Here is an 18,695-nt window from a genome sequence, read left to right on the forward strand (position 1 = left end):
CTGGGGTGTGTGGCACCAAGTAAGTCAATGGCTCTATGAACCTCTGAATCATGTTGTTGTTGTGCAGAACAGGAATATCTAGACTCAGCCTCTGATCAGGTGCTAGGATTAGGTCAAGATTGAAGACAGAAAATCCAAATAACAATAGCTAAACCAAGAAGAGGGGAAGTATGTTTCTGTTATGTGAAAGATGGTACAGAGGTAAGGCACCCTGGGCAAACGTGGGGGTGCCACCCGTGAGTTAGGGAATCCAGCTGTCTCTGGATTTCTGCTCTGCCACCTCATGTTCTCTATACGCTGCCAGAGCTCCAGCCATCGTGTTTATATTTCAGGCAAGAAAAGAGGAAGAGCAAAGGGGAAAAAAAAAGAAAAAGAAACTGACCAGCTGAGATTGTTCCAAAACGCCCCATCCAGTGACTTCTACTTATTTCCCATTGGACAGAGCCATCACAAGACCCCTCCAGACTGCAAGGAAGGCTAGAAAATGTAGTTTTGTTGCTGATAACATTGCTGTTCTGAATAAAATTGAGGTTTTCTTATTGTGGAAGGAAGAAGGATAGATTGGAGGGAGAGAAATGCTAGTGTCTTCCAGCAACTAAATGGGCAATTACTCATCTTCAGATCGCTATTGTCTCTATTATCTGGAAAATAGAAAGTTAGATTATCAATAAGTCTCCTATGACTTTCTGGATAAAAATATCATGGCTTTAAGAAACTATATCTTAAAATAAGATATGTATAGATTTTAGGGTTGAATGTGACTTAAAGCTGAAAAATTTTTACTTAATTTAAAATATTGTGACCAGTACTTTACCTGGGAAACTGTCTATTCTCTTCTAACAGCAATGCTCAATATATGTGATAGACTTTATTGTTAATAATAATAATAACCTCTTTATTGAGTGTCCATTACCATGCTAGTTACTTTTCACATGGCAACCTACATTTACACCCTGCAACAAACCTTTAAGGCCTTATCCCCATTTTATAGATGTGAACCCTGAGGCTTGGATTGTTAAAGTAACTTGTCCAAATTCACACAGCTGTAAAATAGCAGAGTTGGGATTTAAACCTTAGGGAGCCTGGGCTCCAACTCCATGATCTTTCCTTGGCTCAACTATGAGACTTAGAAGAGCCACCACCCAGACTGAGAGTCTCACCACTCATTCTGCCCAGAGCAGTGGGCTGCAGTGAATGAACTGGTTCTTTCTCAAAAGCAATGCCAAAATCAAGCTTCAGTTTCTTCAAAATGAGGTTTTGCACACAACATCTACACCAGGGTGTCATGTAAACTAGTTTTCTCTCACAGTTTATAAGAGTTAGGCAAATAGGGACTGTGGAGAGAATACCAGCTTGCCTTACAAATGCATTATTTTTCTCAGACTGGAAATAATCCAGACCCTTAAAATTGTTTTTTGATCTTGTCAGATTATAGAGAATAGACTCTGAATTCTAAAGCTGAAAGAAAACAAGTGGATTTTTCCCTACTCCAAACATCTTTTCTTATGCATAAGAGAGCCAGGCCCAGAGCAATGAAGCTGCTTGCTGAGGTTCACACACTTCACTCTGTTCAGATAAAGACTATATCCAGTAAGTAGAGGGATTAAAAATCTATTGGCTTCTAGAATGTACCAAATGTTAGTAGAAGTCTTTCCTCCAACCTTAACACTGCAACCTCTGTAAAACATTTCAGTTCTCAAGTTCTCTCAAGATGGATGTTCTCTCCTTAAATTCCCTTTGCTGTCTTGATCATTAGGAAAAAAATGTGATTTGGGTCCAGGAGAATTTGATACCATAAATAGGACTCTGAAAGATGATGCTGAGGGGCAATACTCACAAACAGGGAACTCAAAAAAAAGGTAAATATTTTATACTTTATTCTTTGTTGCGAGAAGTTGGTAAACCTACCGTACATTTTAGCTAGTGCAGAACTCCATAGGTGATCTAGTTCTGCCAATACACATAGGCAAACAAACGTAAGTATGTAATACGCTTGCAACTGTAGGTGGTTTAAGAAATAGTCCTTTGTGAGTCTGCCTGGTACAAGATTCCTCTTTCAGCCGTGCAAGGCCATTCTCTTCTTGGGCTTCACACTGGCTTTCCCAAGAGCTCCATACTTCTTGCTCAAGACCTCTGCCACAGTGTCCAGAATTTTCTCCACAGTGTCCTGAGTGACCTCTTTCTTTGGAGCCCTGGCCTCTCCACATGAAGACATAACCATCCTCCATCTCCACCAGACACCTTGGTTTCTACTTTGATCTCTTTGGGTGCTCACTCTCAACCAAGAGCAAGCTGGTCTACCCTGAGTGGCTTAGGGCAATTAAACATCTGTCCTTAGAACATCACAGTTTCCTACAAGTGATTGGAGCAAGGTGCGCAAATGTCACAATTTTGTTGATCGTTTGGGATTTACTCATGCACGGCCCTGTGACCATTTGCTCCCAGCTTCGTTCCTTATGGCCATATCTGGGCCAGATTCCTGCAGCAGCCTCTGACTTGTGTGGCCATGCCTTCTAGTCCCATGCTCCCTGCTGATGTTCATAAAGATCAGATCACATCTCGTTCTGCCTCTACTGGCCGTCACTTGACATAAAGGTCCAGTGCACTAATGTGGGTGAACACCCTGTCACCCTCTCCTGCCTTAAAATTCCTGGGTCTTCCTCCCTGTCACGCTTAGGTCTCCTGCCCTCCTAAACTTTTTAAAACTTCTCACCAGCATGATGCTTGCCTTCTCTGACCCCTAGATCCTTCCTTCTAGAACCTTCTCTCCCCTAGAACTCTCCCTTTCCCTGTATTTTCAATCAGTCGCTCCAACTTGTCCCCTTGACCTTGGCTTAAAATGCTGCTTCCTAAGGGATCCTTGCTGAACTCCTGGACCAGAGTTTCTTGAATTTCCTGATAACCAGACTCCCTGGAGTGCTTACTAAAAACAGGTATCCAAGCCCACCCAGGTTCACAGGCTCAGAATCTCCAGGAGAGCACCTACAAAGCTGTAACTTTAATGTACATCCGCAGTGCTGCTCAGGAAATTAGGAACCACTCCCCTAGACAAGTTTTACTCAAGCTTTTGGCTACATGTTGGAAATGCCAGATGTTCGGGCAAGCGAAGTGAATCATCTCTGGGTCCCATCTGACATCATTTTTAAACATTCGATTCACATGTATAGCCAAGGTTGAGAACTAGCATCTTAGACCAATGTTCTCAAACATCCATGTGTACAAGAATCATCTTAGGAGTTGTCTTAAGTGCAAATTCTCAGCATCGACCTCCAAAAAACTGAATCAGGAGAGCTGGGGTTGAGACCAGGAATCTGAACTTGTTGCTCCCCCAGACATGGTTCTGACACGGGGCCTGAAGACCACAGCCTGAGATCCCCTTGGTGGGATAACACAGCAGCTCCACTGTTGGCTCTCTCAGCATCCTAGCTCCCCCTTCATGACAGCTCTCCCTTTTTATTTATTTTTTCCAGTTTTTTTGAGGTATAATTGACATGCAGCACTGTATAGTATAAGTTTAAGGTATGTAGCATGATAGTTTGTCTTACATATATTATGAAAGGATTACCACAATATGTTTAGTTAACATTCATCATCTCATATAGATACAATAAAAAAAAAATTTTTTTCTTGTGGTAAGAACTTTTAGAATCTACTCTCTTAACATTTATATTTATCATACAGCACTGTTAACTAAGTTATCATCATGTTGGACATCACATCCTTAGTACTTGTTTTTCTTTTAACTGGAAGTTTGTACCTTTTGACCACCTTATTCCAATTACACCTCCTCTCAACTCCATCTTTGATAACAACTAATCTTATCTCTTTTTCTATGAGTTTGAGTTTGGTTTTCCTTTTATTATATTCCACATGTAAGTGAAATTATACAGTATTTGTCTTACTCTATCTGACTTATTTCACTTAGCATAATGTCCTCAAGATCCACCTATGGTGTTGCAAATGAAAATATTTCCTTGTATTTTTATGGCTTAATAATATTTTATTGCGTACAAACACACCCCCCCCCAAACTTCTTTATTCATCCATCGACGAACACTTAGATTGTTTCCATGTCTTGGCTATCGTAAATAATGCTGCTATGAACATGGAGGTGCTTATATCCTTCCAAGTTAGTGTTTGTTTCCTTTAGATATATTCCCAGAGGCGAAATTGCTGGGTCATATGGTAGTTCTATTTTTAACTTTTTGAAAATCCTCTGTGCTGTTTTCCAGAGTGGCTGCACCAATTTACAATCCCACCAACAGTGCACAAGAATTCCTTTTCTCCACATCCTTGCCCACCATTTGTTATCTTTTGTCTTTTTGGTAATAGCTACTCTGATAGGCATGAGTAATACCTCATTGTGGTTTTGTTCCTTTTTAAATATTGAGCTGTCTCTCTATCACCCAAGGCTGTAGGCTCTGAGAGGGCAGAGGCCTTCCTATGACAGCGCCCGGACGTGGTAGACACTCAAGAGACATTCATAGAATCACTTCATTGTGCAGTACTTTTCCACATATATGTGTCTTTTTTCCCCAAGTATTACATAAAATATTTTAGAACAGGAAAGAACATGTTATGTTACTTGTTCTATAACACCAAACACAGTGTTATATTGTAGATGCTTTATATTACAAGTACTCTGTAAATTTATTTTTTATTATTTAATGGGTATTACCTAAGATTTTTGAGCTGCTATGGTAGGATAGCATGAAATACCTACCTTATACAATAGTGTATTCTGTCAATTCTGAAATTGCTCAGAAGAGGGAAATAGGAGAGATGCAGTTTTACTTTTCTGACATATGCAAATGACTGGCTGAATAGCATGCTCTCTCGCTCTCTCTCTCTCTCTCTCTCTCTCTCTCTCTCTCCCCCCCCTCCCTCCCTCCCTCCCTCCCTCCCTCCTTCTCTCCTTCCTTCTCTCCTTCTCTCTCTCCCTCTCTCCTTCTCTCTCACTCTTTCTCTCCCCCTACCATGGATCCCATAAGAATAAGTCTGTGGAGAAGCATCTGAAGGGGTCCTTCTCCAAGTGTTGGGAAGCATAGCACAATTTTGCGGCAGACTCCAGCAAAGATGAGAGATGCTTCACCTGCCAGTCAGCTCTCAGGTCACCTCAAAAACACCAAATCTTTTATTTGTCAATTATACACCATTCTGGGTTTAATGAATTCGGAATCTTATTCTGGCAAAACACTGAGCTTTAATTCGTTATCAACTTCGGGAAGTTTCACACCATTCACCTGGGTCCTGGGGACCATACGTCCAAGATATGTTCTTGATTTTCTCAAATAACCATTAACTTTCCTGAAACTTTCTCCTTAAAAGCTGAAGGTCTACATTGCAAGAGCATATGAGTCATTAGTATCTTTTGGCTCTGATTTAAAACTTCAAAGCAATGATGCTGGGTGTGTTGAAATTTTATCAAATGAGTTATGTTGTTCCCAGGCCCTTGAATTATTTGACTTCTGAAGGGAACCATAGTGCAGAGTTTTTCCAACTTTTTTGACCATGACTCTCAGCGAGACAAAATTTTTCATTGCAACCCAACACACCACACACACACACACACACACACACACACACACACACACACAGATACTCCAAAATTTCCATGACAAAATGACTTTCCATATTACATGCAATGTATACAGCTATTCTATTCTATTCTATTCTATTCTATTCTATTCTATTCTATTCTATTCTATTCTATTCTATTCTATGCTGTACATTTTTAGTGATGGTCCCATCCGTTAAAGCACTGGTTCTCAACCTTAGCTATCTAGTGGAATGAGCTGGAAAGTGTTAACAAATCACAATGTCTGAGCCCCACTCCCAGAGGGTCTGGATCGATTGGTCTGAGGTGTGGCATGAGCAGTGGATTTTAATGTATATCTCAGGTGGGTAACTTGTGCAATAAGCTGATTTCCTAGCCCACAAAAGGGACATGACTTGCAGTTTGAAAAACACAGACACCAAGTAACGTTAGACAGTAACTTTAAAGACAATAGCATTTGCGAGCAGACTTTTTTATTCACTGAACAGACAGTATGCCAAGGGCTGCCTTGGGCATTGGGGATACAAATATGCTGAAGATATTGTCTCTTCCCTTGAAGAATTAACAGCCTCATTTTCACAAATAGAACACACCCATGCAGCCAACACCCAGGTTAAGAATCAGAGTACTGCCAGCACCCAGATGCCCCTTTGTGTCCCCTTCCAACCACTAACTACTAATGTGACTTCTAACAACATAGATTAACTTTGCCTGTTTTTATACTTTAAAAATAAAATGACTGTCATACAGTATACTCTTTTCAGTGTCTGGTTTCTATAGGTCAACATTCCATTTGTGAGATTCAACCATGTTATTCAGAGTAGCTATAGTTTATCCATTCTTGTATAGTATTCTACATTCTATAAATACATCTCAATTGGTTTATTCATTTTACTCTAGATGGGCCTTTGACGGCTTCACAGTTTGGGCCTGTGAACATTCTAGTAGCTACGTGTGGTAAATATAAACCCACATTTTTGTTGGATAAGTACCTAGAAATGGAATTTCTAGGCCATAGCTTAAGCATAGAGACAACATCAGAAGATACAGCCAAATAGTCTTCCAAAGTAGTTGCAATGACCTACACTCCTATAACAAAGCACATGTGTTTCGGTCATTTCACATTTGTGTTTTAGCCATTCCAACATGTGCGTTAGAATGTGCATTTGAAATAAATTTAAGTAAAATAGGCAAGTTTATATATATATATATATATATGTATGTGGAAATTCTCCATTGACTTGGGAGTTCATAGATGTTCCAAAATCTTACAAGGATTTTTTCTTAGTAATTGTGTCTTTCTCCCTCTCTCACCCTCCCCCTTGCTTTGTTCTCGAACTCTCTCTGCCTCCGGTATCCAGCCTGGCTCTGACCTGGAGAGACATGCAGCATCTGACTGTGCTCACCTCCAAACGGAACCAGCTTCATGATGAGGTCCATCAGTGGCGGCGGAATGGGGTCGGCCTGGAGTTTAATCACCTCTTTGGCTATGGGGTCCTTGACGCAGGCGCCATGGTGAAAATGGCTAAAGACTGGAAAACTGTGCCCGAGAGGTTCCACTGTGTGGGAGGCTCCGTGCAGGACCCTGAGTAAGTGGGGACAGTGTTCTTCTGCTGCATGTGCAAGTGCCTCAGGGGTGGTGCTATGGCACTGGCAACAATATCACATTCCATGTCAGAGAGGAGGGCTGTGTGTGATTCAGGGACAGCCAGCTTCCAGGTGGAGCTATAGAATTGCACAACTCGGGGGGGCAGGGGAGGGTTGCCATAGAACACAATTGTGTAACTCAGAACCCCTCTGAGGTGTGAGCCCTAACTACTTGGTGCCTTATGCCATTATTTTTAATTGCAAAAACCAACCAGTATAACCAGTTCTCAGATCAATAAACAGAACACAACCAATATCCCAGGAGGCTCCCATGTCCCCTTCCATTATCATTTCCCCAAGGGGAACTACTATTCTTATCTCTAACTTCATAGATTATTTTGCCTATTTTATGCTTAATGTAAATGGAATCATACACTATGTTCTCCTTCATATCAAGATTGTTCTGCTCAGAATTACACTGTGAGATTCAACCACATTTAGTGTGTGCTTATAGTTCATTTATTCTAATTGTTGACTAGTATTCCTTTGTGTGACTATGACACAGTTTATTTAATCATTCTATTTGTGGGGCAATGTAAGGACTTGATTCGATCCTGAGTGAGGTGGATAGCCATTTGGAAGAACCTGAGTGAGAAGTTTCCCCACACAGAAACCACTGGGCTGGTCACATGTACCTACTTCCTTTCCAACTCCCATCACAACAAAAAGGTTAGACAATAAGGATCCCTCTTTATTTAATTTCTCTCCTCATCAGTCCATCAGTAAAACAGAAATAGTCATTTTTATCATTATTATTTTTAATTGAAGTATTGTGCACATATAATGAAATGCACAGAACTTAAGTATATTATTTAAGTTTTGATAAATGTATGCACCTGGATAACCACCATCTAATCAAGAACTGGAACATTCCATAACCCCAGGAAGATTCCTTGTGCCCCTTTCCAGTTAATCCCCACATCTCGTATGTAGTCATTCCTGTCCCCATAGAGTAGCTTTACAGTTCTTGACTTTATCTAACTGGAATCACATGATATGAATGCTTTTGTGTCCAGTTTCTTTTACTCCATATTATTTTTGTGAGACCCATCCAAGTTGTTATGTGTAGTAATAGCTCATGAATTCCCTTTGTTGTGTCATATTGCATTATGAGAATGTACCTCTGGGAACTTATGTCACTTAAATGGAGGTAAAATCTATCTCTTTAACCATCACCTACCCCAGCTTTGTTTCTGTTAATCATCTGAGCTTGACCAGAGTCAGAGCCCTTTCACAATACATCTTCCCCTTCATTCTCCTTTGGTCCTGAAAGGACTTGCAGCTTCTGTGGATGATTACCCAGACCTGGATTCAAATCTTGATTTCAGCAAATTGAACAATACTTTTCACCTGTCCAAACTTCTATTTTAACAATTCTCAACCTTTATACTCTAGCCCCCTTCAGCAGTGTGGTGAAGTCTATGAACCATATCTCAATATACTGTTTTTAAATGCATTCGATAAAATACATAAAACTACAATGAAATATATTGAAAACCAAGCATAAAATTTTTAAACAGATTTGTAATGGAGTGATATGTGTCCTTTCTTTTATCAAGACATTAAGTAAAAATGTGTCATACCACTCCTGGTGCCAAGTGTAATGGCCATGATAATTTCAGAGCAGTGATAGAGAAGAAAATGCTGCTTCAAGTTACCTGCAAAGACTATAATGGGATACGAAAATCTCTGGGCTCCTTGATGGCAAACCAAGATAGTACTAATACCACTCTGGCATGTGGCCTACTTCATAATCAAAGAAGAAGCTGTTTCTATTATAAGTTACTGAGAATTAAGGTGTAGGTTTTTTCTATATAAATTCATATACCCCTTCAATTCTTCCCTTATGGGCCTCAAAACAAGAGCCTCTTCTCTCTTTCCTCACCAGTAAAATGGAGCTAATATCTCTGTCCTCACCAGGCTGCTGGGTGACTTTAGTGAGACAACTAGCAGAGAGCTGGCACACAGTGGGCACTCAGCAAATGGAATTTTGCCTTTTCCTCAAATTTGACCATGACTTTTGACACTCCTAGTTCACAGCTGTACATAAGCTTCATAATCACTCTGTTGTTGAAGATGTGCCTGGCCTCACACAGTCAGGGTGTGGATATTTTGCAGTATTAACAACAAACTGGTCCACTGTTCTATTTCAAAGAGAAGCCCCTACCGTGTGGCTGGCGTGAGGCCTTTTACATACACTGTTTGGTGTATCCTGTCATTATTACTTCTTACTAGTGAGGAAGCTGAAATGCAGAAAGCATAAGACATGTGCTCTAGGAAGGAAAGACCAGGACTTGAAACAAGGTCCATCTGAATCCAAACCCCAGGCTTTTGCATTATAAGACATTGACCTTGGTGAGCTCCTACTGTACATTCAGACCCTTATTAGAGTAGCCCTGCTGTCAGCTCAGGGGTGTCATTACAGACGAGAGGAGGCTCAGAAATGTTATGGACACACTGAAAGTCACCCAGTTACTGAGCAACCAAACTGGGGTTTGACCCCAGGCACAGCGACTTCGGGACTCCACCCCATAAGGGACCTCAGTGTGCCTCAGTGATTCTCCACAGGAGGAGACGAGGCTCAGGAAATATCAGAAGGGCCTGGGAGTTTTTAAATAATCCTTCCAGGACTCTAAAACACCCACCTAACAGATGTCCTCCCTCCCCAAACTTTGTAAGTGCCATTCTGGAGACCCTATCACTGCCGAGGTCTATGAATAAAGGGACCAAACAGAAACAAGACTTGGACTCACTGTCCAAATGGGGAATTGAAGGGTAAATCTTACTCAACATAACTGACTTTGTCCAACGTCAGCATTTCACAGGCATTGAAAGCTGTGCTCCCTTGTTAGAATTCAGAATAATTTTCTGAGTGATTTGGAAGGGTCAGGAGACTTTCTGCAAGTGCTGCAAATGTTCTATATTTGAGTGTGCAGTACAATAGCTTGTGGCTATGAAGCACTAGAAATGTGACTCGTGTGAAAGGGGGAACTAAAGTTTTCATTTGGTTTAACTTCAGTTAATTTAAATTTAATTTGCCACAGGTGGCTAGTGGCTCCCATCCTGGATAGCTCTGCTCTAAGGCACATCTGGTAATCACACAGTAGCAGGAGAGATGCTAAATAGCAGAGACAGAAAGGGAAGGGTACGTTTAATAACGTCGACTCTGTGAAGGGGTATGGTGATGTCAAGCCTGTCAGTAAGCTGGGTGAGTCCGTTTCACAGCTAGCGCCTCCCTCAGTGCCCCTCTCATATCCTCTGCTCACTCTAAAGGCCAGACTAAGGGTGCCCTTGGGAGAACGCAGGCACAGAGCTGCCACCTACTAAGAACTGCTCTCAGACAGTCACTAAGCTAGCACTTTTCTGCCACGATCTCATTTAATCACAGAAGATTGACATCACTTAACAGGCTAATTACAGGTAATAAAACAGAGGCCCTAATTCACAGAAAGAACAACTTCATCATCTATCCAGTCTGCAAAGCCCTGAGGCCTTGAAACTCTCCGTTATTGCAGAGAGAGAGAGAGAGACAGAGAAAGAGACAGAGAGAGAGAGAGACAGAGAGAGATTTATAGAGAAACTTGCAGAGAAGGAAAGGCTTACAATGTTTGTGCCTTTACAGATGCTCCATCAGCAGCAGGTGAGGGCCAAAACATCCTTCCTGGGCAGTGCCACTGGAGCCATATCTACAATTAGTTGCACATCAGTTACATAAGCAGTATGGTAGCCTGGTTGCTCTATTTAGGGAGTCAGTTTGGGATGCACTGGGGCCTCTTAATTGTGGTACATGTTGATATAAAACCTTCTTTTCTGAGGTTGTATTGAAAGAGAAGCATGGATGTCTAATGATCTTCAAGCTCTGTGCATTTGTGAGCAAGGGGTGAGGGAGGAGGGAGGTGGAGAACATATGCTGAGAGGAATAAAAATTTATCTCCCAGTTTCTGCATACATTTAACATTCTGTCGCAATCCACATAAAGGCTGAATTTAGAGCCAGAGGCAACACTGAAAATATGCTATCCATGTCCATAATTTTATAGTTAAGGATTATGAGACCCAGAGATGTGAACATCCCAATAGCTCACAACTACTTCATAACTTTATCCATTATTAGCAGCATCATTTTTAAAGAAAGGAAACTAGAGAGCTATTTCAACACTAACTCATTTGGGCTCTCCACGAGGACAGGGACCTAGTCAATCTTGTTTAGTCATGTATCCTCAGAGCCTACAAAAGAGCCTAGAACTTAGTAGACACATGATAAACATTTTTTGAATGAATGGATGTATGAATGAATGAATGGCTACTCAGCCAGCATCACTTGTACAAAGAAGATGTCTAAACGGTGGCAAGAGGACCGCTGGACCAGCCAGGGAATCTCAGAAGGAGGCAGAGCCTTGGTGGAGGGGCTCTGCCTCCCTCTCAGTGTTCTTTTCGCCCTCCACTCCATACCTAAACTCATTCTCAGATGAAAGTGAGCTCGGTCTAGGGCAGATGTTCTTGGTGGAGAACTCAGAGGCTGGACAGGGAGACCCAGAGAGTAATGCCCAGGCTGGCTGTGCCACTGACAGAGGCCCTTATCACCATGAATTATGCTTCCGAGGAGCTGGGATGAAGGGGTCAACAGCCTAGGCAACCATGTGCAGAGTTGCACAGAAACAGCCTCTGAGTGAGATGAGGGGCAGGTTTATGTGTTTCCTCAGCACTAATCTTCCCAGAGAAGCAGTTAATTTGAAAAGCAATTTTCTAAAGAGACTTTATCAGGAGAGTTGGTGAAGGGTGCTCAACTAAAATAAGAGGAGAAAATACAACTGGCTGCGAGCATCTGTACTAGACCATCACGTGCATGGGGCGGAGCACCGACGGCACCACACAGTTGTCCCCACTTTGATGCCAGGGCACTGGCCTTATATATTCCCATATCTGCCGGGCATCAACCAAGTAAGTGACATGCCAGGCAAGGCCATTCCCATCACCTGAGGGAGATTCTGCAGAGAAAGGGACAGCAGAGAGCCATTAGCAGCCAAAGCTCAGAGCAGCTGTGGAGGGTATCTGGCTGAGGCACTGTCATCTAGTGAAACTCCCTGAGCCAGGGTGTACCTCAAGATTGTCTCAGGCTTGATGCAACCCCTATTTCTCTCCTTCAGTCATAAGAGATCATCTCAGCCTCTTGTACAGGAGACCCTGTTGTTCTTCATTTACAGAAATTCCATTGCACAATGGGCTATGGATCTGATTTCCAGCCAAAGTGGCCATCCTATCTCTGATTCTTGGCCAATCAAAGAACTATTTTCAGTTTTCTCCCAGGAAAGTAATATCACTTTTCCTCCAGAGTTTTCTTGTAAAGGGACAATCAACTGTGTGAACTCTGGTCCATAAGTGCAAACGGGGACAAAAAATAAACTTCTTTAGAATACAGCTTGTGTTTTGAATCCTCGTGATAATGGTGACTATGGTGTTTGACACTGATTAGTAAAGCTTTTTAATACCTATAATGGTTATTACTTACATAACAGTCTCTGTTTGTTAGCTCATGAATTTCCTTCCTGAATTTTTCAAGGCGACCTACAAAATAGGAAAGGGGCTCAAACTCAACTCAGACTCAGAGCCAGGGTCTCTCTTCCCACTGTGGGCCCCATCCTTACCCTTTCTACCTCCAGTTGTGCTTAGAGAGTTCCAGAGCCCCTGAGGCTCCATTATAGGAAGAAATCTTCCACCTTGGACCTGCCTGCTTGCCCATGTAGAAACCTGGTGGACTCACACCTACGGTTCAAGCCATTCCAGAAGCTTCCATCCAGCAAGGTGGCCAGAAAATCTGCATGACAGGATCCACAGTTTCCCCAACCACTTTTCCTAGAGCCTGTGGACCATAGTGAAAAAATATGTGCTTAAAATAGAAGCCCGAAAGATTCCCCTGGTGATAGTGCTATTGTTATCAAGTTTAAATTAAATATACACAATTTACATCAGTGTTAGTCCATACAGAAATAACCAGCCACATGTGGCTATTTAATAAAATTAAATAAGTTTAATGACTAAAATTAAATTAAATTAATTAAAACTTTACTAAAGTTTCTTACACATTTCAAGTACTTGATAGTCACATGTGGTCAGCGGCTACTATATTGAACAGGACAGATATAGAACATTTCCATTTTTGCAGAAAGTTCTACTGGCCAGGCTGGCATTTGTAATATGTGATGGATATGAGTGTGTGTTTATATCTTATCTTCACAGCAATTCTTCTAGGCAGGAAGTAATATCCCCCATTGTACAGGTAAGGAAAATGAGCTCAGACAGTTCAAATGCCTTGCCCATGACTGGACCTTTAGTCCACCCTGCATAGCTTTCCACCTGCGGCTGGAGCCCAAATTATTGTTAGTCATTTATCAGCTCACCTTTTTTATGTCTAAAATAACAGATACTGAGTAAATAGCATCTTCTTTGAAAGATCAAGGTAGTGCTTATCCATACTCTAACCTCCAAAGCTGCGCTAATGCCTGTTCTGCACCAAATTAGGTGATTTCTTGAGAGTCTGGTGCTTAGGACCCCACCTCTACTATCACCACGGGAGCTCCATGGCCAAGGATGCTTCTGAGAGCCCTCCCAGGTTCATGGCCTTGGCTCCAAGGGCACTGAAGAACCAAGGCTTGGCTCTAAGCTGGGTGTGTGACCAGCATTTTTTTGTAGGTGCACCCTACAAGATGTGAATTTTAAAATATCCACCATTTTATGCTCCAAAGTAAAAGTCATGGTAAGGGAGGATGTTAAGATAGGTAAAGGCCGGGGAAGGGGAACTAACACTCTGTGCCAGGCACCATGCTCGATGTTTTCATACATGGTCTTATTGAACCTCACAAAACCCATCCAAAAGGACAGTGAGACTTCAAGTATTTGAATAATTTGCCCAAGCTCTCCTAACCATACATGTAAAAACAGAATTCTAACCCAAATAATTTTGTTCCCAAAGTCTAGAGTCTTTCCATTATACCATACAATTCTCAAATATAGTTTCCTTTATTATGTTTCTGATGTAAGATACTTTGAACATCTCACCTTCAAAGGAGACCCACTCCAGAAAGAAGATTGGTTATATGGAAAGAGCTGAAATGCTTAGACTGACCCTCCATGGGGCTCCAACTCTATGATCAAAGAGTCGCCTCTGTTTCCCTGAACTTTCAAAGGGCTGCCCTTCACTAGGATTAATTAACCCAAATTCAGCTTTTTTAATGATAACAATAACAATCACATTGGCAATGACTTTAAATTATCAAGGTACTTAACACTTAAAAAAAAAAAGGCATTGTGAGCTCCTGTCTCAATCTGGGTTGCCCCAAAAGTAGACCCTGAAATGAGACTTGAGTGTCGACAATTTTTTGAGAGATGATCCCAGGAAACACAAATGAGGAAGAAGAGATTTAAGACAGGGAAGAGGAAAATGGCCAATAAAGAGTACATTGATGAGCAAGTTGCTGCTGTGGGCAACTAGGCTCAATCCCACTGGGGGCAGAGTTGTCCCACCTGAGGAACTGGGAAGCTAGAGTATTATTTATCCACCACCTTCTGTTAGTCATTGTAGAGAATTGTCCCTGAGCAGTTAAGTCCCTGACAGTTTTAGGCTGCCCTGCACAAAGGCTAAACCAATTCCCATGGTGCAGGAAAAAGGTTCCAGGAGAGAAACTGGGAGATGCTGATGCCTGAGATGGGAAGTAGGCAGGGTACACAGATGCTACAGCTACAGTTGAACTCAGAGTTGACTTAGGAGGAGTGAGAGGGGTGTCAACAGCATCTGCTACATTCCCCTTCTACACAGAAGGTTCAAAGGGTATAGGTAGCTTGCTCAGGCTCACACAGCTGGTATAGGAATTAACCAGGTCTATCTGACCAGGTGCAGAGCTCTGGCTCTTTCTATAGCATGAAACTGTCTTCAAAACTCCTCATGTAATATGCCTATTCCTTGCCATCTCTCCTTATCATTTTGCCCTCAGGAAAATACCATCCACTGGCAAGTTGGTGCTGACCCTCACAACAGATGCATGCGAGGGGAAGGAAAATTTTGTCCGCTACCTCGAGCATGTCCAAGCTGTTATCACAGTCAATGCAACCAGGAGAGGAGACCTGAACATCAACATGACTTCCCCTATGGGCACCAAATCCATTTTGCTGAGTCGGCGTCCAAGGGATGATGATTCCAAGGTGGGCTTTGACAAGTGGCCTTTCATGACCACCCATACTTGGGGAGAAGACGCCCGAGGAACCTGGACCTTGGAGCTGGGGTTTGTGGGGAGCGCCCCCCAGAAGGGAGTGCTGAAAGAGTGGACATTGATGCTGCATGGCACACAGAGTGCCCCTTACATTGACCAGGTCGTGAGGGATTACCAGTCCAAGCTGGCCATGTCCAAGAAGGAGGAGCTGGAGGAAGAGCTGGATGAAGCTGTGGAAAGAAGCCTGAAAAGCATCCTGCACAAGAACTAGAGTTACACCATGGCCTCCATCACCTCCCTCCCTACCCTGTCTCTGCCTCTCTGTCTTCACTCCACACTGTCAGGCACCTAGCAATTACTGTCACCCCTACACAAGCAGTTCCAACTTCTTGATCTGAAGCTTCACTCACTGTCAATGATTATTTTCATTACAATGGAAGCAATCTTTTTTATTCCATGCCCCAAATACAGTGTTCCCACCAACACCTATGTTCTATTTGTGACTCTTAAGTTCTTTATTTGTGTCATTCAAATAAGTGATATCCTGCAAACAAAACTGGGACAATTTTCCCCTCAATTTTTTCATATCTGAGAAGAGAAGAGAATGTATTTTAAAAGTGACACACAGTGACTGCAAGAACATTTATTCATGGTCTCAACTGAGGACCTGTTATGTAAAAAGAAAATCAAAGATTATGACCAAGGGTGAGCTCTGAATCTCTTAAAGCACAAGAGATGCTGTAAATGCTTTGGGGAAATATGTTTTGAAACTAGTAAGATTTTTCAGTGGCATAGATGAAGGTAGCATGATTCAAAAGATGCCATCCATGAGAGCCCTAATTTTTGGAGAGGGAAGAAAGAGTCAAAAAGCATGAGAATTGGAAATCTTACTACCAATACCAACATCATAACTCATCCTACCCAGCCAGCATGACAAATATAAAACCCAAGTAGCTTGGCTGTCTTTTCACCAGCTGCAGCTCTGAGTTATGGTAAAATCTGCTACAGAAGCCCAAATTACTCTAGGTTTGCATAGAGTTCATCTCAACCCCAATTTTCTGGGGTTTCTCACATAGCTGTCCAAGAGGAAAAGGTGCAAGGTCTGGCAACACATTATAGTAGTTTTTAACCCAGAAATGTTCCTTTGTCTAAATCACTTTGAGGTTTCTTAACCTAATGTAAGCAAGAAGGCAAGGTGAGTATTTTTGACAGCTATCCTAACATAAATTTAGGCTCTGATTTCCAAAACATATGATTGGAGGGCAATATCTTACTCTTGCATGTTGTGATTTGTTAGAGAAATGGCCTCTACTCTGGCAGAGGCATGTGAAGGGGAAAGGGAGTGTGTCTGAAGATGTGAGCAGCCACCATCACATGGACCTCCATTTGTATGGAGCCTTTTCTATCAAAGTGGGGAACGCCAAGTCATTCCCCAGTAACTTGATGCTTGAAGGAAGCAAAAGAAACTCTCAGTAGGGAAAGCACACAGTTACCATCTTGGCAACTAAGCAACCCATGAGGAAGTTTAACATACAACCCAAAGTGATGCATTCCTTTTCCCTGTCAACCCCGAAGATACCACACCATTTCACTACCAAACAGAAATGCTTTCTGACTTAGTCTCACTTTGTTTTCCTACTCAAGGATTGAATTCTCAACCCCAATCCCAATGCTCACCCAGTCCTAAGAAATGATTTGTTTGTTTGACTTGTATCTCAAGAACTGATCAACCACTTCTATCCACACTTCATCTCTTCCCCTGGAGCACATAGCTAAGCCTGAAGCTTCTTTCTCTAAGCCGGCAATGCTAGAGCACTAGGTTTCATTCCCCGAAGGTGGCAACTCTAAGAGAGAAGTCTGGAAAACCCATTATCTTTCTTTTTCTCCCATGTTGGCATAAATATCTGTCTTCTCTAACACCATATGCCCTTCTCTATATAATGCTTTAAAATGTAATAATAATCATAATTTTTAAAAGAAATTTATTACTTGTTGCGAAGGTCTTTTTAAACCAGTTTAGATTTAAAGAAAAAAAGCAATGGAAATCATCAAAAATTCATTTCACATTAACAGTCTGAAAATGAACCAAAGGACATTATGTGTGCATGTGTGTATAAGTGCACACAGGAAAATATATACATATGTAGACTATATACATGTGTGTATATATGTGTATATATATACACTTGTATAAATGTATATACACACATATACCTAAAATGTGTGTATGTGTATTTATTGAAGAAACAGACATCATATTCATCTCTAAAAGAATATTCAAAACTATCAAGTTGACTCTGGCTGAAAAAAAATGCCAGTGGAAATTCAGGTGAAAACGTTCATTGGTTCCCATTTCATCACTTCTGTAATTTTACAGCTCTCTGTATAAACATTAAATGTCTTAAATGTCTTATATAGCAGCAAAAATATAAAACAGTTGTCCATATTTTCACAATCACGGTATAATTTATGAAATTAGAGTGTAACTTATCAGCTTCTTAATAGAAATGGCAAGTTTTGATATAAGTATACAGTATATAAATATATATAGTGCCATATGAAACTATTTGGTCTCTATTTCATATTTTGCACTAGTATTAACACTAAAATATGTCTAGCTGGTGAGGTTTTTGTGATATCTCTGATCCTAATGCAAGAGAGTTATTTATAGTCATTTATTTTAAAAGATGAAAATAAACAAATGATGGTTAATCAGGTTAACATTATTACTCCCTATGACAAAATTTTATAAATAAGTTTAAAAAGACATGTTGTAAATTAGGAGACTCAATAATAAAATATTACCTTTCAAAAATTATGTAGGGTGTGATATGTATTACATAAAAACACTTCCATACATTCTAGGAATAATAAAAAGTTACCAAAAAGATATCTAAAAAGCCTGCTTTCATAAGTATGCATGAAAGTTTATAATTAACAAATAAATCATGCACAAATTATGACCTACAGTATCATTTTTCAAATTCAGGTTACACCTCAGTGGTGGATTATAAAATAAATTTAGGGAGACAAGAACCACCATTACAGAATGGAATGGAATGGAATGGAATGGATCATGCATATTAATGATAAATATTGTTTCCTGAAATATTTTTTTCAGAAATGTGTGTGTGTGTTAGCTCACAATGTAAAATACATTTTTTTATTATGAGTTATGGTCAAAATCTTTTAGAAACATTGTAGAATATATTAATCAGAGCAGACTAAGTTATACTGTAATAATGAATAACCTCAAAATCTCAGTGGGTTAACACAACAAAGGTTTAT

The 18,695-nt window shown here is 40.9% G+C and overlaps 1 protein-coding gene across 1 annotated transcript in view; it reads left to right on the plus strand.

The window, feature by feature from the left end:
* Positions 1-18,225, plus strand: part of PCSK2 (proprotein convertase subtilisin/kexin type 2) — a 247,144-nt gene extending 228,919 nt beyond the window's left edge. Inside the window, exons 11-12 of the mRNA XM_036229694.1 lie at positions 6,919-7,146; positions 15,192-18,225. Of these exons, the coding sequence (XP_036085587.1) occupies positions 6,919-7,146; positions 15,192-15,678 (715 nt within the window). The 3' untranslated portion in view covers positions 15,679-18,225. The remainder of the gene's footprint in view (positions 1-6,918; positions 7,147-15,191) is intronic.
* The last annotated feature ends 470 nt before the right edge of the window (positions 18,226-18,695 follow it).

Source organism: Rousettus aegyptiacus, unplaced genomic scaffold (assembly GCF_014176215.1).
Source record: "Rousettus aegyptiacus isolate mRouAeg1 unplaced genomic scaffold, mRouAeg1.p scaffold_m13_p_12, whole genome shotgun sequence".
Taxonomy (NCBI): domain Eukaryota; kingdom Metazoa; phylum Chordata; class Mammalia; order Chiroptera; family Pteropodidae; genus Rousettus; species Rousettus aegyptiacus.